This window comes from Anomaloglossus baeobatrachus, chromosome 3 (genome assembly GCF_048569485.1).
Source record: "Anomaloglossus baeobatrachus isolate aAnoBae1 chromosome 3, aAnoBae1.hap1, whole genome shotgun sequence".
NCBI lineage: Eukaryota > Metazoa > Chordata > Amphibia > Anura > Aromobatidae > Anomaloglossus > Anomaloglossus baeobatrachus.
The window spans coordinates 335856357-335873491 of NC_134355.1; the positions used below are offsets into that span (position 1 = coordinate 335856357).

General features: G+C 42.6%; 1 protein-coding gene across 4 annotated transcripts in view; it reads left to right on the plus strand.

Moving 5' to 3' along the window:
* HACE1 (HECT domain and ankyrin repeat containing E3 ubiquitin protein ligase 1) overlaps positions 1–17135 on the plus strand; it is a 141031-nt gene that overhangs the window by 39877 nt on the left and 84019 nt on the right. For all 4 annotated transcript variants that reach the window (XM_075340089.1, XM_075340092.1, XM_075340091.1 and 1 more), the window contains exons 8-10: positions 3603–3699; positions 5560–5661; positions 9278–9384. In XM_075340089.1, the coding sequence (XP_075196204.1) occupies positions 3603–3699; positions 5560–5661; positions 9278–9384 (306 nt within the window). The remainder of the gene's footprint in view (positions 1–3602; positions 3700–5559; positions 5662–9277; positions 9385–17135) is intronic.

Consider the following 17135-nt stretch of genomic DNA (forward strand, 5'->3'; position numbering starts at 1 on the left):
TTTACGGTAAGTAAACAAAATTCCCTTCTTTTACATCACATCCCTACTATGTTGGGTCAATAATACTTTTCTCATATTGTGAGTATCCGCTTGCAACATTTTCATTTTGATATACCTGTTATTTTGTCTTTGTACATCTTTGGATATTTTACTTGCCAGCCTTGTATTCCTGTGCCCTCACTATTGCATGTATGTTTTGTTTTTAATCATTTTTATTCAATAGAATTATACCATTCTACTTTTTATTTCATCTGGCTTTGCACTTCATTTTTATAGGCTTTCATTTGACGTTATACCTTGTAAAATAGGCCAGAAGTCTACCAGTCATCTCAACGGGCTTTTAATTTTGTTGACCTATTTTAAGGGTAGGTCATCAATATCAGCTTGGACCCCCACTAATCAGCAGTTTTCAGCTCCAGTTGTGGTTAGATGTAAACATTGAATGGAGCCGAAACGGCACAGCTTCATTAACTGTGTAGTAACCTTTTATTGAGAACGACAGATCAATTCTGATTGAAGTGACTGCAGCTGTACAGTTCCTCTTCAATACACTGTAGATCAGGCAGGAACGGAAGGAGATTGATCAGTGGGAGTGCCAGGAGTCGGACGACTCTGATCTTATGACTCACCTATCCTTGGACAGGTCTTTTGTATCAAAAGCCTGGTTTTAAAGGGCAACCCTGTCTGAAGGGCAACCCTGTCTGAAGGGCAACCCTGTCTGAAGGGCAACCCTGTCTAAAGGGCAACCCTGTCTAAAGGGCAACCACTGCGTATTTACTCCACATTCAAGAAGGAAATGTCATGGAATTCTGGAAATCACGGGATGGGTAGATATGTCAAAGATATGCAAAGGATGAAAAAATGGAACAAAAATTTTCAAAGCAACTTATTCATTATTGAGTATAAGCCCCACGTGCCACGGCTGCTATGATTATGATTATTCATGGTTGTCTGTGGAATATCCTGCCATGCTGAATGCACTCGGGCACGCAAATCAACAACATTTTCTGCTGAATGCTCACTTTCCAATTGTTGATGAATGACACCCCAGTTGTACTCGAAGGGAGATAAGTTTGGAGGTGGTGCAGGCCATAGTAGCACATTTAGGCAGTGCAGACTACTTTGGTAGCACCAGTAGCATATGGTCTGGTGTTTCCGTATAATCCAAAAGGATGTATAATTACCAAGGATTTTGAAAAAAGATAGCAGGCTAATACTAATGTGTGTGTGCAAAAATGATTAAAATCTAACTTTTATTGGATCAATTAAAAGATAAGCACGCCAACAGACAAACAAAGTAAAAGGCTGTATCAAGAAAGTCGATGTCTTACTGAGAGAATTCACAAAGGAGAAAAAAATCTCAAACCGGTATTTATCAGGGACCGTTAAGTGATCATAAATCTCTTCCCAAAAGAAATTCACAAGAAAAGACTTAATTCAAAGCACTATTAATAAATATAGCAGAGAAGATGCATTTTATGAGTGTAGCCTGGAAAAACTGTCCCACTGTCAGAAACTTCAAAAAGTTTAAGGGAACCTGTCACCACTGTTTTGCCCTACAAGCTTCGGCCACCACCACCGGGCTCTTATATACAGCATTCTAACATGCTGTATATAACAGCCCAGGCTGTTGTGACAACATAAAAAACACTTTATAATACTTACCTAACAGTCGCACTGTGGGCCTTATGGGCAGCTCCGTTGTCCGGTGCCGGCGCCTCCTCTTTCGGCCATCTTTGTCCTCTTTCTGAAGCCTGTATGCATGACGCGGCTACGTCATACACACTCGCCGGTCCTGTGCAGGCATACTACAATACTTTGATCTGGAAAAACCAAGGGAAAAATTGTGAAAACATACCCTGCTGTAACTAAATAAAAGCATAGTGCATATAAACATAGGGTACTTAGTAAACACTGTTTTTGATCAAAAAAAGCATAAAGCTATCCCACTAAAACAGTGTTTACTAAGTACCCTATGTTTATATGCACTATGCTTTTATTTAGTTACAGCAGGGTATGTTTTCACAATTTTTCCCTTGGTTTCTCTTTGTCTAATGGCCAATACTTTGATCTGCCCTACTCAGGGCAGATCAAAGTGCGCCTGCTCAGGACCTGAATGCCGGCGCGTGTGTATGACGTCTGACCCGGCATGCACCGCGGCTAGAGAAGAAGGAGCACAAAGATGGCCGAAAGAGGCGGCACCAGACAACGGAGACGCCCATCAGGCCCACAGCGTGACCGTTAGGTAAGTATTATAAAGTGTTTTTTATGTTATACCCCCGGCCTGGGCTCTTATATACAGCATCTTAGAATGCTGTATATAAGAGCTTGGTGGTGCTGGCCGCAGCTTATAGGCCAAAAAAGTGGTGACACGTTCCCTTTAAGGCTATATAAAAAGTGAGATCGTACCCCTGTAGGGATTACAACATAACTAGCCACACACATAAAGCAGAACCTATGGTTCAAAGGTTAGTTACCAACAATGTCTAGGGTGTCAAACTCTAAAAGACGGGGTGATAATAGTATCTTCACCACACATAAACCTCCTAGAGATCACTGACAGACATAGCAATGATAACCATTGGAAAAATTCATTGAAATGCACAAAAAGCATTGGAAAGAAAACAAGGTGTTACCACCATATACCAGAGAGGGGGCTCATATTTTCAGCCGCACTACACCCTCATAGGCGGCAAACCTCTAACCTCAATCACTCAAGTTCCTGGACCTCCCGACGCGTTACGTAGCACTCCTCAGGGGACACAGCGGCCAGAAGAGCAATTTTAATCTTTTTGTAATGCATCATGATAGGCATTTAAGGACAGACATCAGGCTGTGCTATGCTGGGGTTTCCGTGTTAAGAAAACGTTTTTTGGAACACATTCATGATTCCCTTGTGATGACCTCTTCAAGGTGATGCTCTTCAGCCCAATCTCTGGCTATTGTTGAATCCAAGACAAAAGTGGGACTCATCGCTAGACCTCCATTCCAGCATCCATTGGTGTCTTGCTCTGCACCATGATAGTCTTTGAGAACGGTGGTGTGAGGTCAATGGAACGCCTGCAGCTGGACATCTAGCTCGTCATACAAATGCCTTCTGGTGGTTTTTGACGCCTCAGTCTGCGTGGCATAAACTTGCTAGTATTGCAATTGCAAAGGGAGCTGCCAGTAGCGGATCTTGATGATTTGCATGTCCAAGTGCATTTCCGAAATCTTTATGAATATTTTGTTTCCATTTCTTTCCTTGTTTTTTTCCATCCTAAATGGATGATTCTAAAAATGCATTGTACCTTTCAGGATAGGTTTACTTGTCTCATTCTTAGTATGCTAGTGGTGCATTGATGTTAGATTAGTATATTGTCTTTCATTTCTTTTACAATCCGTTTTTTGCAGCTGTTCACTGAAAGGATATTACAGTAAATGCTTTTCTTGTGGAAGATAAGATAACGTAAAATTAATTTCTCCTCCAGCAGTAGTTTGTAAAGGAGAAATAATCAGAGATGGATAGAGATTTTCTGCTCACATGGCTTCTGGTCAGATTATAATTACCATTCCATCAAGTGTACAGCTTGTAGCTCAAATGATTTCTTTGTTTCCTGCAGTCATGGACAGAGAGATACAGCACAGATATTATTACTGCGTGGTGCAAAGTACCTGCCAGATAAGAATGGTGTTACTCCACTGGACCTTTGTGTACAGGTACGTCTTCTACTACAACCATGGGACTGCCTTTTTATTTAAGGGGTGTCCAATGAACAAAAGCTATCACATCCATAGGTTAGGTGATAATTTGTTGATTTGTGGGGGCACGGCTGCTGAAACCTGTATGGATTTACATAAATTGGGCATTTTATCGGTGTTAGAATGGAGTGGCAATATGCATGTCTGACCGCCACTCGATTCATTCCCTATGGGGCTTCTGAGCGTTGTGCTCCGCCTTTTCCGGCATGCTCATATTGAATCAATGGAGCGGCTGTTATGTATCTGACTTGCTGTGCCATTTTGTAATGGAGGTGAAGGATTCCCTGTCAAGGATAAGTTTCCCATTCTGACATCAGTTCGAGTTCAAGCAGTAGGAGCCCACTAATCGGTAAATTAACACCTATCCCTTGTATAGTTGATAACTAGTGATGAGCGAGCCTGCTCGGCACTGCTTGTTACTTGATTAAGCATCAGGGCACTCGGATACTTGCGGTGCTTGGCCTAGTATCACGGGTGCTCTGATACGTCATCCGTGAAACAATGACCACAAAGCACAGGCTTGCTTCACTGCATGATGAAAAAACAAAAAGCAGCACCAAATGTGCACCACAGCACCAAACATTCCAAACTGTACTTATTTTAAAATTTTTTGAGATTTTTGGCAAAAAATTGCAATTTCTTGAGCTGCTTCGCCACGTCACGGCAAATCTCATTTGAAGCAGTCCTACACTAAAATATTTTTATAAAATGTGCCATACGGCCTCACATATGAATAGTAGAACTGCTCTTAGCAGCACTCACCTGGTCTATTTCAATCCCGTACCCATGACTGAGTCATGGCTGTGGGCGGGACAGGTCCAAGCAAATGCTGCATGAAGTAAATAGCCTGTGGAGTTCAAGCAGTAGGAGCCCACTAATCGGTAAATTAACACCTATCCCTTGTATAGTTGATAACTAGTGATGAGCGAGCCTGCTCGGCACTGCTTGTTACTTGATTAAGCATCAGGGCACTCGGATACTTGCGGTGCTTGGCCTAGTATCACGGGTGCTCTGATACGTCATCCGTGAAACAATGACCACAAAGCACAGGCTTGCTTCACTGCATGATGTGTGCAGGGACCCCAGGGAGAGCCATTCACAGTCTCTGAATATCTCTCCTAGGGAATAAAACAATGTTCTTGGACATAGTATGACCAACAAAAAAATAAAACTCCCGCCCTCTCTCCCCCTGGAAATGCTCTGTTCATGACTGGCTGTATGAACATGTCAATCATTCATTTTCCATAATGCTCGTTACTCGCGTTGAGCTTGTCCAAGCGTCTGACCTGCTCAAATCTAGTAACGAGCATTCGAGCATTTTAGTGCTCGCCCTTCTCTATTGATTTGTTTTCACCAGAAATCCTCTTTTAAAGAGACCCTCTCATGCGAGTTATGCCGTCCAAATGATGAATCCGAGCTTGGCTGCACGATTGCAGTCAATTATATTTTTCTATGAGACTCTTTGATGTTTCAGAGAACATATAGTTAATGATCTGGCTGGGGACCATGGTCAGAGATGAGACTAATCCGGCACTGCCTCTGGCTTCACCCATCGCTGCACCCATCGCTGCACCACGTGATTGACAACTAAGCACTGATTGATGCCACCTATGATTTGGGCATCAGCAGCCACGTCACGGGTTCCTTATAAGTATTTTTATTAATATATCAGAGAACTGCCAAGGTCAATTATACAAAGAGAGTAGTAATTCCACCAATATGCTTTATCCACATTTGCATAGTCCTTGCTAATTGACACATGCCAAACGTGAATACATGTATGTGTACACAATGTAATTCCGGTGTGTTTTCTGGTAGGGTGGCTATGGAGAAACATGTGATGTACTTATACAGCATCATCCTAGACTTTTTCAGACGTTAATTCAGATGACTCAAAATGAAGATCTTCGGGAAAATATGGTACAGTTCTCAGGATTTTTTAGACATATTCTGTGTATCAAACTTCCTTTATAGAGGTTGTGCTACAAACGCAAATGATCACCTATTTACTGTACATGTAATAAGTTGATGATTGCTGGGGTTTCCACTACTATTGAGCCCCAAAAGTAAAGTTTGAATTAAGTCGTGGTCCAACATTAGCAGTGCTCGCCAATTAAAGCCTACGAGACTAAGCAGAGTGGTTGTGATTGAACCACAACCCTTTTAAGTTACAGCAAGTGAAATAAGTATTGAACACGTCACCAATTTTCTATGAAAATATATTTGTAAAGGTGCAACTTGACATGGATTTTTCACCAGATGTCAGTAACAACCCATCCAATCCACACAGGCAAATCAGTCCAGAGATGTCCATAAATTTAGATATGTGTAATAGTGAGAAATTACACTGGAAAAAGTATAGAAAACGCTTACTGAAATACATTAAATACTTTGTAAAAAAGCCTGTGTTGTTGATGACAGCTTCAACTTCAAGACACCTCCTGTTTGGAGAAACTTCACAGGCATTGCTCAGGTGTGATTTTGGACATTCTTCCACACAATCACTCTTCAAATCCTGAATGGTCATTGGGCTCCTTCTATGAACCCTGAGCTTTCGTTCCTTCCATACATTTTCAATTAGATTCCGGTCAGGTGATTGTCGGAGCCAGTCTAGCAGCTTTATTTTCTTTCTCTGAGACCAATTGAGAGTTTCATTGGCTGTGTGTTTGAGTATCATATTCATCATCCTGGTAGATGGCAGTAGATTTTTACCAAGAATGTCTTGGTACATTTGTCCATTCATCCTTCCTTCATTCACCTTGATAAGGAGACATCTTTTTGTAGGCCGTCGGTTGAACCTGCTGGTAGTGAAAATAATAAGTGGCAGGATTGCTTTCTAATTACTCATAGATTTCAGCTGGTGTCATGATTTCCTTGGTTTGCACCTCTCTTTCTTCATGTGTTCAATACTTTCGCCCTGTGTCATTTCTCATTATTACACATCTCTACATTTATGGATATCTATGGTTTGATTTCTTTTTGGGGATTGGATAAGTTGTTACCAACATCTGGTCAGAATTTCATGTCAATAGCATCTTTAGAAAATCAATGACTTGCTCAATTCATTAATTTGATATTTTATGCATGAATTTTAATTTAAACTAGTTAACACAAGTCTGAAAAGTCATAGAACAACCTTACAAGTGACCACTCCTACATACATAACTGTTCACATAAAGAATATTTCTAGCGCACTCGTTATCGTCGGATGGTCCAACAGAAATTGGCGGGTGAGGCCGACTTTCAATAAATGCGTATTGCCTCCTGTATGATTCCTTTGCTTATTAACTAGGTTTTCTAAACTGACCTATCCTTTTAAGTATTGGGATTTTTCCCAGTGCCAATTGTTCAAATGTATTTGGTATTTTTTATTTTTATTTGTATATGTACACTAATTCTTTGGCACAATATTTCTAGAAATGCCAATATTTCACTGTAGTTAACTAGGTTTGCCAGTGAGCAAAATCCAATCCCCCTTAGATCTAAAGTTCTGTATGTAGTAAGGTCAACCATTTTCCCACAAACGCTATGCAAAGTTTTTAAAATGTAAGAAAAAAAAATCTTTCTTCCTTTTACCTAGTTAAAAAATAAATGAAAAACAAAAAAAAATTAACATGTTATCGCCTTGTCCACACGAGGCTTATTTATCTAAATGTAAAATGATTTAATCAGTACGCTAAATCCTCTAAAGGAAACGCAGATTGAAATGCTGGTTTTGCCCTTTACATAGTCACGGCGCCTGCTCAAAGGAACTCAATAAAAAGTGATCAAAAGGAGATTATACATATACACATGTGGTCAAAATTGTTGATACCCCTCGTTTAATGAAATAAAAACCCACAATGGTCACAGAAATAACTTGAATCTGACAAAAGTAATAATAAATAAAAAATCTATGAAATGAACAAATGAAAGTCAGACATTGCTGCTTTTCAGCTTCCACAGAATTTTTAAAAAAAAGCAAAAAAAAACAAACAAACCTCATGAACTAGGCCTGGACAGACATGATAGCGCCCTCCTCCTCCTCCTTAACTTAATATTTTGTTCCACAACCTATTGAGGCAATCACTGCAATCAAACGATTCCTGTAACGGTCAATGAGACATCTGCACCTCTCCACAGGTATTTTGACCACTCCTTAAGAGTGTTTGAAGGTTGCCTTTTCCAGACGACATGTTTAAGCTCTTTCCAAAGATTCTCAATAGGATTTAGGTCAGGGCTCATAGAAGGCCACTTCCAAATAGTCCAATGTTTTCCTCTTAGCCATTCTTGATGTTTTTAAGCTGTGGGAATTGGGTCATTATCCTGGTGCAAGACCCAGACCTGCGACTGAAACCAAGCTTTCTGACACTGGGCAGCACTTTTCTCTTTAGAATCCCTTGATAATCTTCAGATTTAATTGTACCCTGCACAGATTCAAGACACTCTGTGCAAGATGCAGCAAAGCAGACCTAGAACATAACTGAGCCTCCTCCATGTCTCACAGTAGGGGCAGTGTTCTTTTCTTGATATGCTTCATTTTTCCGTCTGTGAACATGGAGCTGATGTGCCTTGCCAAAAAGTTCAATTTTTGTCTCATCTGTCCTTAGTACATTCTCCCAGGATCTTAGTGTCTTAACATGTAGTTTGGCAAATTACAATCTGGCTTTTTTATGATTTTTTTTTTTTTTTTTTTTGTTCAACACTGATGTCCTCCTTTTGACGTCTCCCATGAAGTCCACTTTGGCTCAAACAACGACAGATGGTGCGATCTGACACTGATGTTCCATGAGCTTGACGTTCACCTTTAATCTCTTTAGAAGTTTTTGTGGGCTCTTTGTTACCATTCGTATTATCCGTCTCTTTGATTTGTCATCAATTTTCCTCCTGCGGCCACGTCCAGAGAGGTTGTTTTACAGTACTATGGATCTTAAAATTCTGAATAATATGTGCAACTTTAGTCACAGGAACATCAAGCTGCTTGGAGATGGTCTTATAACATTTATCTTTTTAACATGCTTGTCTATAATTTTCTTGCTAATCTCCTGAGACAACTCTTTCCTTCACTTCCTCTGGGCTGTGTTGAGTGTGGTACACACCATGTCACCAAACAGAAGAGTGAGTATCTGTAGCCCTATATACAGGCCCACTGACTAATTACAAGATTGTAGACACCTGTGATGCTAATTAGTGGACACACCTTGATTTAACACTAGAACTACTGGACTTGTGACACCTATATAGAAATACATAGTGCAAAGTAGTCAAAATGGCTACCTCAGTAGTTCTAGTGTTAACATGTCCCTTTTGTTACATTATTTTCAGGGGTACCATCATTTCTGTCCAGGCTTATTTTATGAATTTTATTTTTTTAAAAATCCTGTGGAAGCATGGTTCAAAAGCAATGCCTGACTCTCATTTGTTAATTTTCATAGATTTTTTTTTATTTATTACTTTTGTCAGATTCAGGTTATTTCTGTGACCATTGTGGGATTTTTGAATAATGAAATATTTTAGTGAATCATTATATAGCTCAGCTTTAATATTTTTACCGTAGTTACGGCAGGTCCTTGAACATTTGTCCCAACTAAATGAAAGCCAATACCTCAAGATACTGACAAGCCTCGCTGAAGTTGCCACTACAAATGGTCACAAACTCTTAAGGTAATGCTAAACAATCAAATAATTTCTTAACATTGCTTGAAGGGGTGACAACTGGTGAATAGTAAAATATACGGGTTTGGGTTCTTCGAACCAAATATCTAGTACTATTCTGGTATTCATCATAAATAACAAACCTAATCGAAATCAATGAGTCCTGAACATTGTTGTGGGAAATCTTTAAGAATAATGGTCCAGGCCCCCATGACTTGCATTAAGTTTATTTGTGACAAATACTGGAATAGTACTAGGTATTCAGCACGAATATTTAGTACTCACTCATCACTAGTGATAAGCTTCATTATCTGTCCACAGGGTAATCACTGCGACCTCCACCAATTGTAAGAACAGGGTTTGGCATCCTCGGCTTAAATGGATCAGTGGCCATGTATGTGTACGGCCACTTTATTCCAAGGCTGAGAGCAATAGATTTGACCAAATGTTGTGCTGGCACTCTGCACCAGTCTTCTACACATTGGATGGAGGGCTGCGTGCATGTGTGACTTCGCTATTCTAATCAGGGACATTGGACCCCGTTCTTGTGTAGACTTTCCTACAGCTAGCAGTGCAATTATATTGTATGGGTAAATACCGTATTTTTCGGACTATAAGACGCACCTGACCATAAGACGCACCCTGGCTTTAGAGGCAGAAAATAGGAAAATAAAATTTTAACCAAAAAATGAGGTCATGATGGGGGTAATGTCCCCAAATTCTCTACTAAGGTATCCCATTCTGGTAACGATCCTCCTGCCTTGTATATCATCCTGCTCATATACCCACATCCTGCTCATATACCCCCCATCCATCCTGCTCATATACCCCCCATCCATCCTGCTCATATACCCCCCATCCATCCTGCTCATATACCCCCCATCCATCCTGCTCATATACCCCCATCCATCCTGCTCATATACACCCATCCATCCTGCTCATATACCCCCATCCATCTTGCTCATATATCATATCATGCAATTATATTGTATGGGTAAATACCGTATTTTTCGGACTACAAGACGCACTTGACCATAAGACGCACCCTGGCTTTAGAGGCAGAAAATAGGAAAATAAAATTTTAACCAAAAAATGTGGTCATGATGGGGGTAATGTCCCCAAATTCTCTACTAAGGTATCCCATTCTGGTAACGATCCTCCTGCCTTGTATATCATCCTGCTCATATACCCACATCCTGCTCATATACCCCCATCCATCCTGCTCATATACCCCCATCCATCCTGCTCATATACCCCCATCCATCCTGCTTTTATAACCCCCATCCATCCTGCTCATATACACCCATCCATCCTGCTCATATACACCCATCCATCCTGCTCATATACCCCCATCCATCCTGCTCATATACCCCCATCCATCCTGCTCATATACCCCCATCCATGTTGCTCATATACCCCATCCATCTTGCTCATATACCCCATCCATCCTGCTATATATCCCATCCTGCTATATACCCCCATCCATCCTGCTCATATACCCCCATCCATCCTGCTCATATACCCCCATCCATCCTGCTCATATACCCCCATCCATCCTGCTCATATACACCCATCCATCCTGCTCATATACCCCCATCCATCCTGCTCATATACACCCATCCATCCTGCTCATATACCCCCATCCATCCTGCTCATATACCCCCATCCATCTTGCTCATATACCCCATCCATCTTGCTCATATACCCCATCCATCCTGCTATATATCCCATCCTGCTCATATACCCCCATCCATCCTGCTCATATACCCCCATCCATCCTGCTCATATACCCCCCATCCATCCTGCTCATATACCCCCCATCCATCCTGCTCATATACCCTCCATCCATCCTGCTCATATACCCCCCCATCCATCCTGCTCATATACCCCCCCATCCATCCTGCTCATATACCCCCCCATCCATCCTGCTCATATACCCCCCATCCATCCTGCTCATATACCCCCCATCCATCCTGCTCATATACCCCCCATCCATCCTGCTCATATACCCCCCATCCATCCTGCTCATATACCCCCATACTGCTCATAATATACCCGCATCCATCTTGCTCATAAAATACCCCCATCCTGGTATATGGCCTGTATCCTGTGGCATTGAAAAACAAAATAAACGTTTTATACTCGCCTTTCCTCACTCCATGCAGCACCGATTTAGCTTCCTCTCTGTCTCAGCTGCAGCGCCGCTGTGTGGAGCCGCCACCGTTGTCTGCAGCATCGCGATGTCTTCCTGTCTGTGCCGGTCAGCTGATCTGTGTGGACACTAGCGGCGCGCACACCGATGATGTCATCTCTGTGCTCACCGCTCTCTACACCGATCAGCTGACCGGCACAGACAAGAAGACATCGCAATGCTGCAGACAGCGGTGACTGCTCCACACATGGTGACGGGTGAGTTATACTGATTTACTGCACCCCCGCGCTGATAATGATGTACGGAGGTTAGTAAATACAGCCGCACATGATCACTCCAGGCTGTAGTTGCTAGGGATGAACATGCGGGCTGGCTCTTTCTATGCGCGCAACCCCCGGCCATCATCCCGCCCACCTGTCACCGCTGGCTTCAGCACTGAGAGATGATGGGCGGGAGGATGGGCGTGGATATGAAATGAGCGGGCCCACGTGGTCACGGCAGGCGCTGCTACAGCCTGCTCGTGCCCCCGATGACTATAAGACACCCCCCCACTTTCCCCCAACATTTGGGGGAAAAAAAGTGCGTCTTATAGTTTGAAAAATATGGTATATGTTAAATTTAGTATCAAAGCAAAAGTGGCATGAAAATGCCACCATGGAGACTACACTCCTCTGCCTTTTCATATAAAGTCAAGTTGTCAATTGCATTTTGTTTTACATCTCCTGTGAAATGGAGGATGCCTGACTAGCTGGGATGTGTAACATAGCCGGCAAGAAACCGGAGAAAACAACAGAGTATGGTGCAAATAATTAAATATTTTTAATGTTGGAACTGGCACAAAGAGAAATTGGCAGAACAATCCATGGACATAGATGGAAAAATAGATGTACAGTTATAAAGTAACCAATGCAGTACAATGCAAAAATTATGTATACAAAAATGGATACAGACAAAGAGGAGGGACACTGATGTATAATCAAAGCGTTGTTACAAATGCATCAATGATGTTAAGGGTTTCACATAGTTTCAATAAAGTGCAGCAGATTTTAATGGTAAAGAGAAACCCCATAAAAGTATATTACATAAATATTGCACTCCGCCCTAGCAGCATATGTCAGCATCATAGATCTATCATATTCATATAACAATGATCATATACACAACATGTGAAAATAGAATAATGTTTTATAACATGGATAGATCACATATAAACAGACAAATGCTGCAGTACAGTTTATGCGATATGGGTCTGTGAGCACTTAATTATAGAAGTAACAAACAGGGATAAACAGTCACCACAGAAATATTGCACAATAATATTGCGATCAGAAAAAGGGAGCCAGCACAATTTCTAAACTGTACTTATTATTAAATGGAGATTTTTGGCAAAACATTGCAATCTTTTGAGCTACCCAGCCACGTCACGGCAAATCTCAAGGGGCAGCCCTACACTAATATTTTATCTGAAGGGTGCCATGCGGCCTCACACATTTAAAAGCAGAACGTTTCACAGCTGTGAATAATAAGTACAGTTTAGAAATTGTGCTGGCTCCCTTTTTCTATTTTTTTTTTGGCAGGTGGTTAGCCTCCACCAAGCCGTGCACCCTATTTTGGTCGTTCTAACTGTCTGATTTTTGCAATTGGTGACCGTTCATACTCAGCCATCAGTCCTGTCCACAGGCTATTTAATCTAAGCAGCACTTGCCTGGGCCTGTCCCGCCCACAGCTGTGACATAGTCACAGGTACGGGAATGTAAAGCATCAGGTAAGTGCTGTTTCAAAAAGTTCTGCTTTTAAATGTGTGAGGCTGCATGACACCCTTCATATAAAATAAAATATTAGTGTAGGACTGCCCCTTGAGATTTGCTGTGACGTGGCGGGGTAGCTCAAAAGATTGCAATGTTTTGCCAAAAACCTCCATTTAATAATAAGTACAGTTTAGAAATTGTGCTAGCTTTCTTTTTCTGACAATAATATTGCACAGCGCCCTAACAGCATTCACATAATGGGGAGTCCCCCAGAAAAGTCCAGGATACCTATAAGTACAAAGTTTAATGGACGCAACAGAGAGGTCCCCCGATACCTGGACCCCGACGTACGTTTCATAATCTCATAGTGTCATCATTTCATTAGGGGGGGAAACTTTGTGGCTTTTCCACTCTGTATCTGTTTCCACATCACAGTCTGCACAAATCTGAATTTCATTCTATGCATTGCATTAGTGAAGACAACAATGAATTCTGCACAAATAAGGGAAATATTAGGTCAGTTTATGTGCAGAGAATTGCTACAATATATAGTTAAAATCTGATTTAATTTAACCTGTACTTTATTACAATGTGTTGTTTTGGTTTTTTTTTTTTTTGACCCACTCCACTCTGCACTATGTGAATGTACCCTAACTGTTTTTATTTGTTCTGTGATTTCTTTATTTTTTTTTAACTAAATGTAATAGAGAAGAGGGCAGTACCTGAAAAAGGATCAGCATAGGGCATATTAAGGGTGCTTCATAACTGAAGAAAAGGAAATATGCCAAGACAAAGGAGATTGCCTCAAAATTACAGCTTATTTACCGTATATGCCGGCGTATAAGACGACTGGGCGTATAAGACGACCCCCAACTTCTGCCCTAAAAATATAGAATTTGGGATATACTCACTGTATAAGACTACCCCGCTCCCAAATGAAAAAAAGTCTGCTTTGATTGCAACATGTTAATTTTAATTCCGCGAGAGCCGTACAATATGTTTTTAAAGGGCCATTGACAGATCAATCGCTCCAATGTTCACTTAGTACAGCAAGGAATGCTCCTCCCTGCTGTATAAAGCCACAACTGGACTGAAACAATGGTACTACACTCTGCTACAAACATACACACACAACTCTGCTACAAACAGACAAACACACACAACTCTGCTACATACAGACAAACACACACAACTCTGCTACATACAAACACATACAACTCTGCTACATACAGACAAACACACACAACTCTGCTACATACAGACAAACACACACAACTCTGCTACATACAGACAAACACATACAACTCTGCTACATACAGACAAACACATACAACTCTGCTACATACAGACAAACACATACAACTCTGCTACATACAGACAAACACATACAACTCTGCTACATACAGACAAACACATACAACTCTGCTACATACAGACAAACACATACAACTCTGCTACATACAGACAAATACACACAACTCTGCTGCTCTGTGGGGCCTGCACCCGCGGCTCGGCGGGTACAGCACCCGCGGCATCGGCGGGGGGGGGGGGATTGGCAGGGCATACATCTGGGGGGTTAGAAGCAGCTCACCGGGGCCCATAATGGGGAGGCGGGGAGGGCATTTACCCGATTAGGTCACGGTGGAGAGGGGGCCCACACAGCGCCGGACAGAAGCTCGCCTCCTTCATCTGTGGGACTGAGAAGGCGGTAGCTCCGCCCACAGATGAAATTCAAAACAGGATGTCTGCGCGCCTTAAAGTGACGGCGCCGCAGATTGCTGCCGAGGACTGCGGTCCCCGGAACTCGGCCGGGGGCAGCAGAACTATAAAGGCGAGTGGGCCTCGGCCAAGGGACAGGAGAACTGACGAGGCCGAGTGGGCCCCCCCGGCTCTCCAGGGCCCGGCATTTGCCCATAGACAGGTAGGAGCCCTGTCTGCGAGCCAGATACGGCCATCAAAAGAGCCATATCTGGCTCGCGAGCCATAGGTTCCCGACCCCTGCTGTATGATATATACCGTATTTTTCGCTTTATAAGACGCACCTGATTATAAGACGCACCCCCAAATTTGGTGAAGGAAAAGAGAATTTTTTTTTTAATGTTAAATGGGGTCCATCTTATAATGCCAGTGTCCCTCTAACAAATCATATAGGGTATATGTCCCTCATAGCCCCCCATCCTAAAATTAGCCCCCTTAATCTGGATATGGCCCCCTTATATTGAATATAGCCCCCTTGTGATGGCACACGTCCCCCTGTGCTGCCTATGGTCCCCTATGGATTGCACACGTTCCCGTGTTAGATAACGCCCCCATGCTGCTGCCCATGGCCCCTATAGATCGCACAAGTCCCCCTGTGTTAGATATCGCCCCCATAGTGCTGCCCACGGCCCCTATAGATCGCACAAGTCCCCCTGTGTTAGATATCGCCCCCATAGTGCTGCCCATGGCTCCTATATAGATCGCACAAGTCCCCCTGTGTTATATATCTCCCCCATAGTGCTGCCCATGGTCCCTATAGATCGCACAAGTCCCCCTGTGTTAGATATCACCCCCATAGTGCTGCCCATGGCCCCTATATAGATCGCACAAGTCCCCCTGTGTCAGATATGGCCCCTAGGCTGCTGCCCAAAGTAAAATAAAACCCTCTTTCCTTATCTCCTCCAGCGCTGAGCTCCCTCCTGTCTGGCTCCGTGCTTCTGTTCTTCCACTTCCTGGTTCTCAGTGCGGTCATGTGATCGGCACAGCAGGCTGAGCTCTCTGCCTGCCTGATCACAGTGGAAGCAGGGACACGGGGAGAAACGCTGCAGGGGTAAGTAAAGCTTTTTTTATTTTAGAATGAGCAGCAGCCTGGGGGCCAAATCTAACACAGGGGTGGGCATGTGCGATCACACTGGGACGCAGGCTCATATAATATGCACCGCTGCCCCAGCCCCTCACTGCGTGCGATTTCAGCACCATTGGAGATGGACAGCGGCTGTGCATATTATATGAGCGGGTGCAGGAGATCAAAGGCTGCAGCCCGCAGCGTTCCCCTGTGCTCCAGAGCTGCTGCCCCCACCTCCCCTGGACGCTGCAGTGTACATATACACACACCCCCCCCCCCCCCGTATATCCGGCGTATAAGACGACCCCCCACTGTAGCCATTATTTTAAGGGGGTAAAAAGTCGTCTTATACACCAGTATATACGGTAACAAAAAATGAGTAAAAACAAAGATTAAAAACACTTAAAAAGCCAAAAGGCTGTGTTATCCAAATAATGCTCATAATAAAGGCTGTGTTATACCAATCCAAATAGTGCTCATAATAAAACACTCCATTCCCAAATACACATATACGGAAAACCTTAGAATGCAGTACATAAATTAGGCAAATGAGTACCTGTAAAATAGTTTTGTAGAGGGTAGTCCAATAATTACACCTGTTAACTATTGCTGACACCATCAATGGTCACAATAAAGTGTTTCATTAAATGCTTCATATTTGGATGGCATGTTAGTTTCTTATGGCTGTTAAAGGGAATTAATCAGCAGGATTTCACACTATAAACTATTTTTATATGGGCACTAGCTGTCTAGCTGCCCGGGATAGTAACTAAGTGTCTCTCTCACTCTCCCTATCTCCCACTCTCTCTCTGTCTGTCTCTCTCTCTGTCTGCCTGCTTCTCTCTCTCTCTTAGCTTTTGTCTTAACCTTAAGGCCCTGTCACACACAGAGATAAATCTGTGGCAGATCTGTGGTTGCAGTGAAATTGTGGACAATCAGTGCCAGGTTTGTGACTGTGTACAAATGGAACAATATGTCCATGATTTCACTGCAAACACAGATCTGCCAAAGATTTATCTCTGTGTGTGACGGGGCC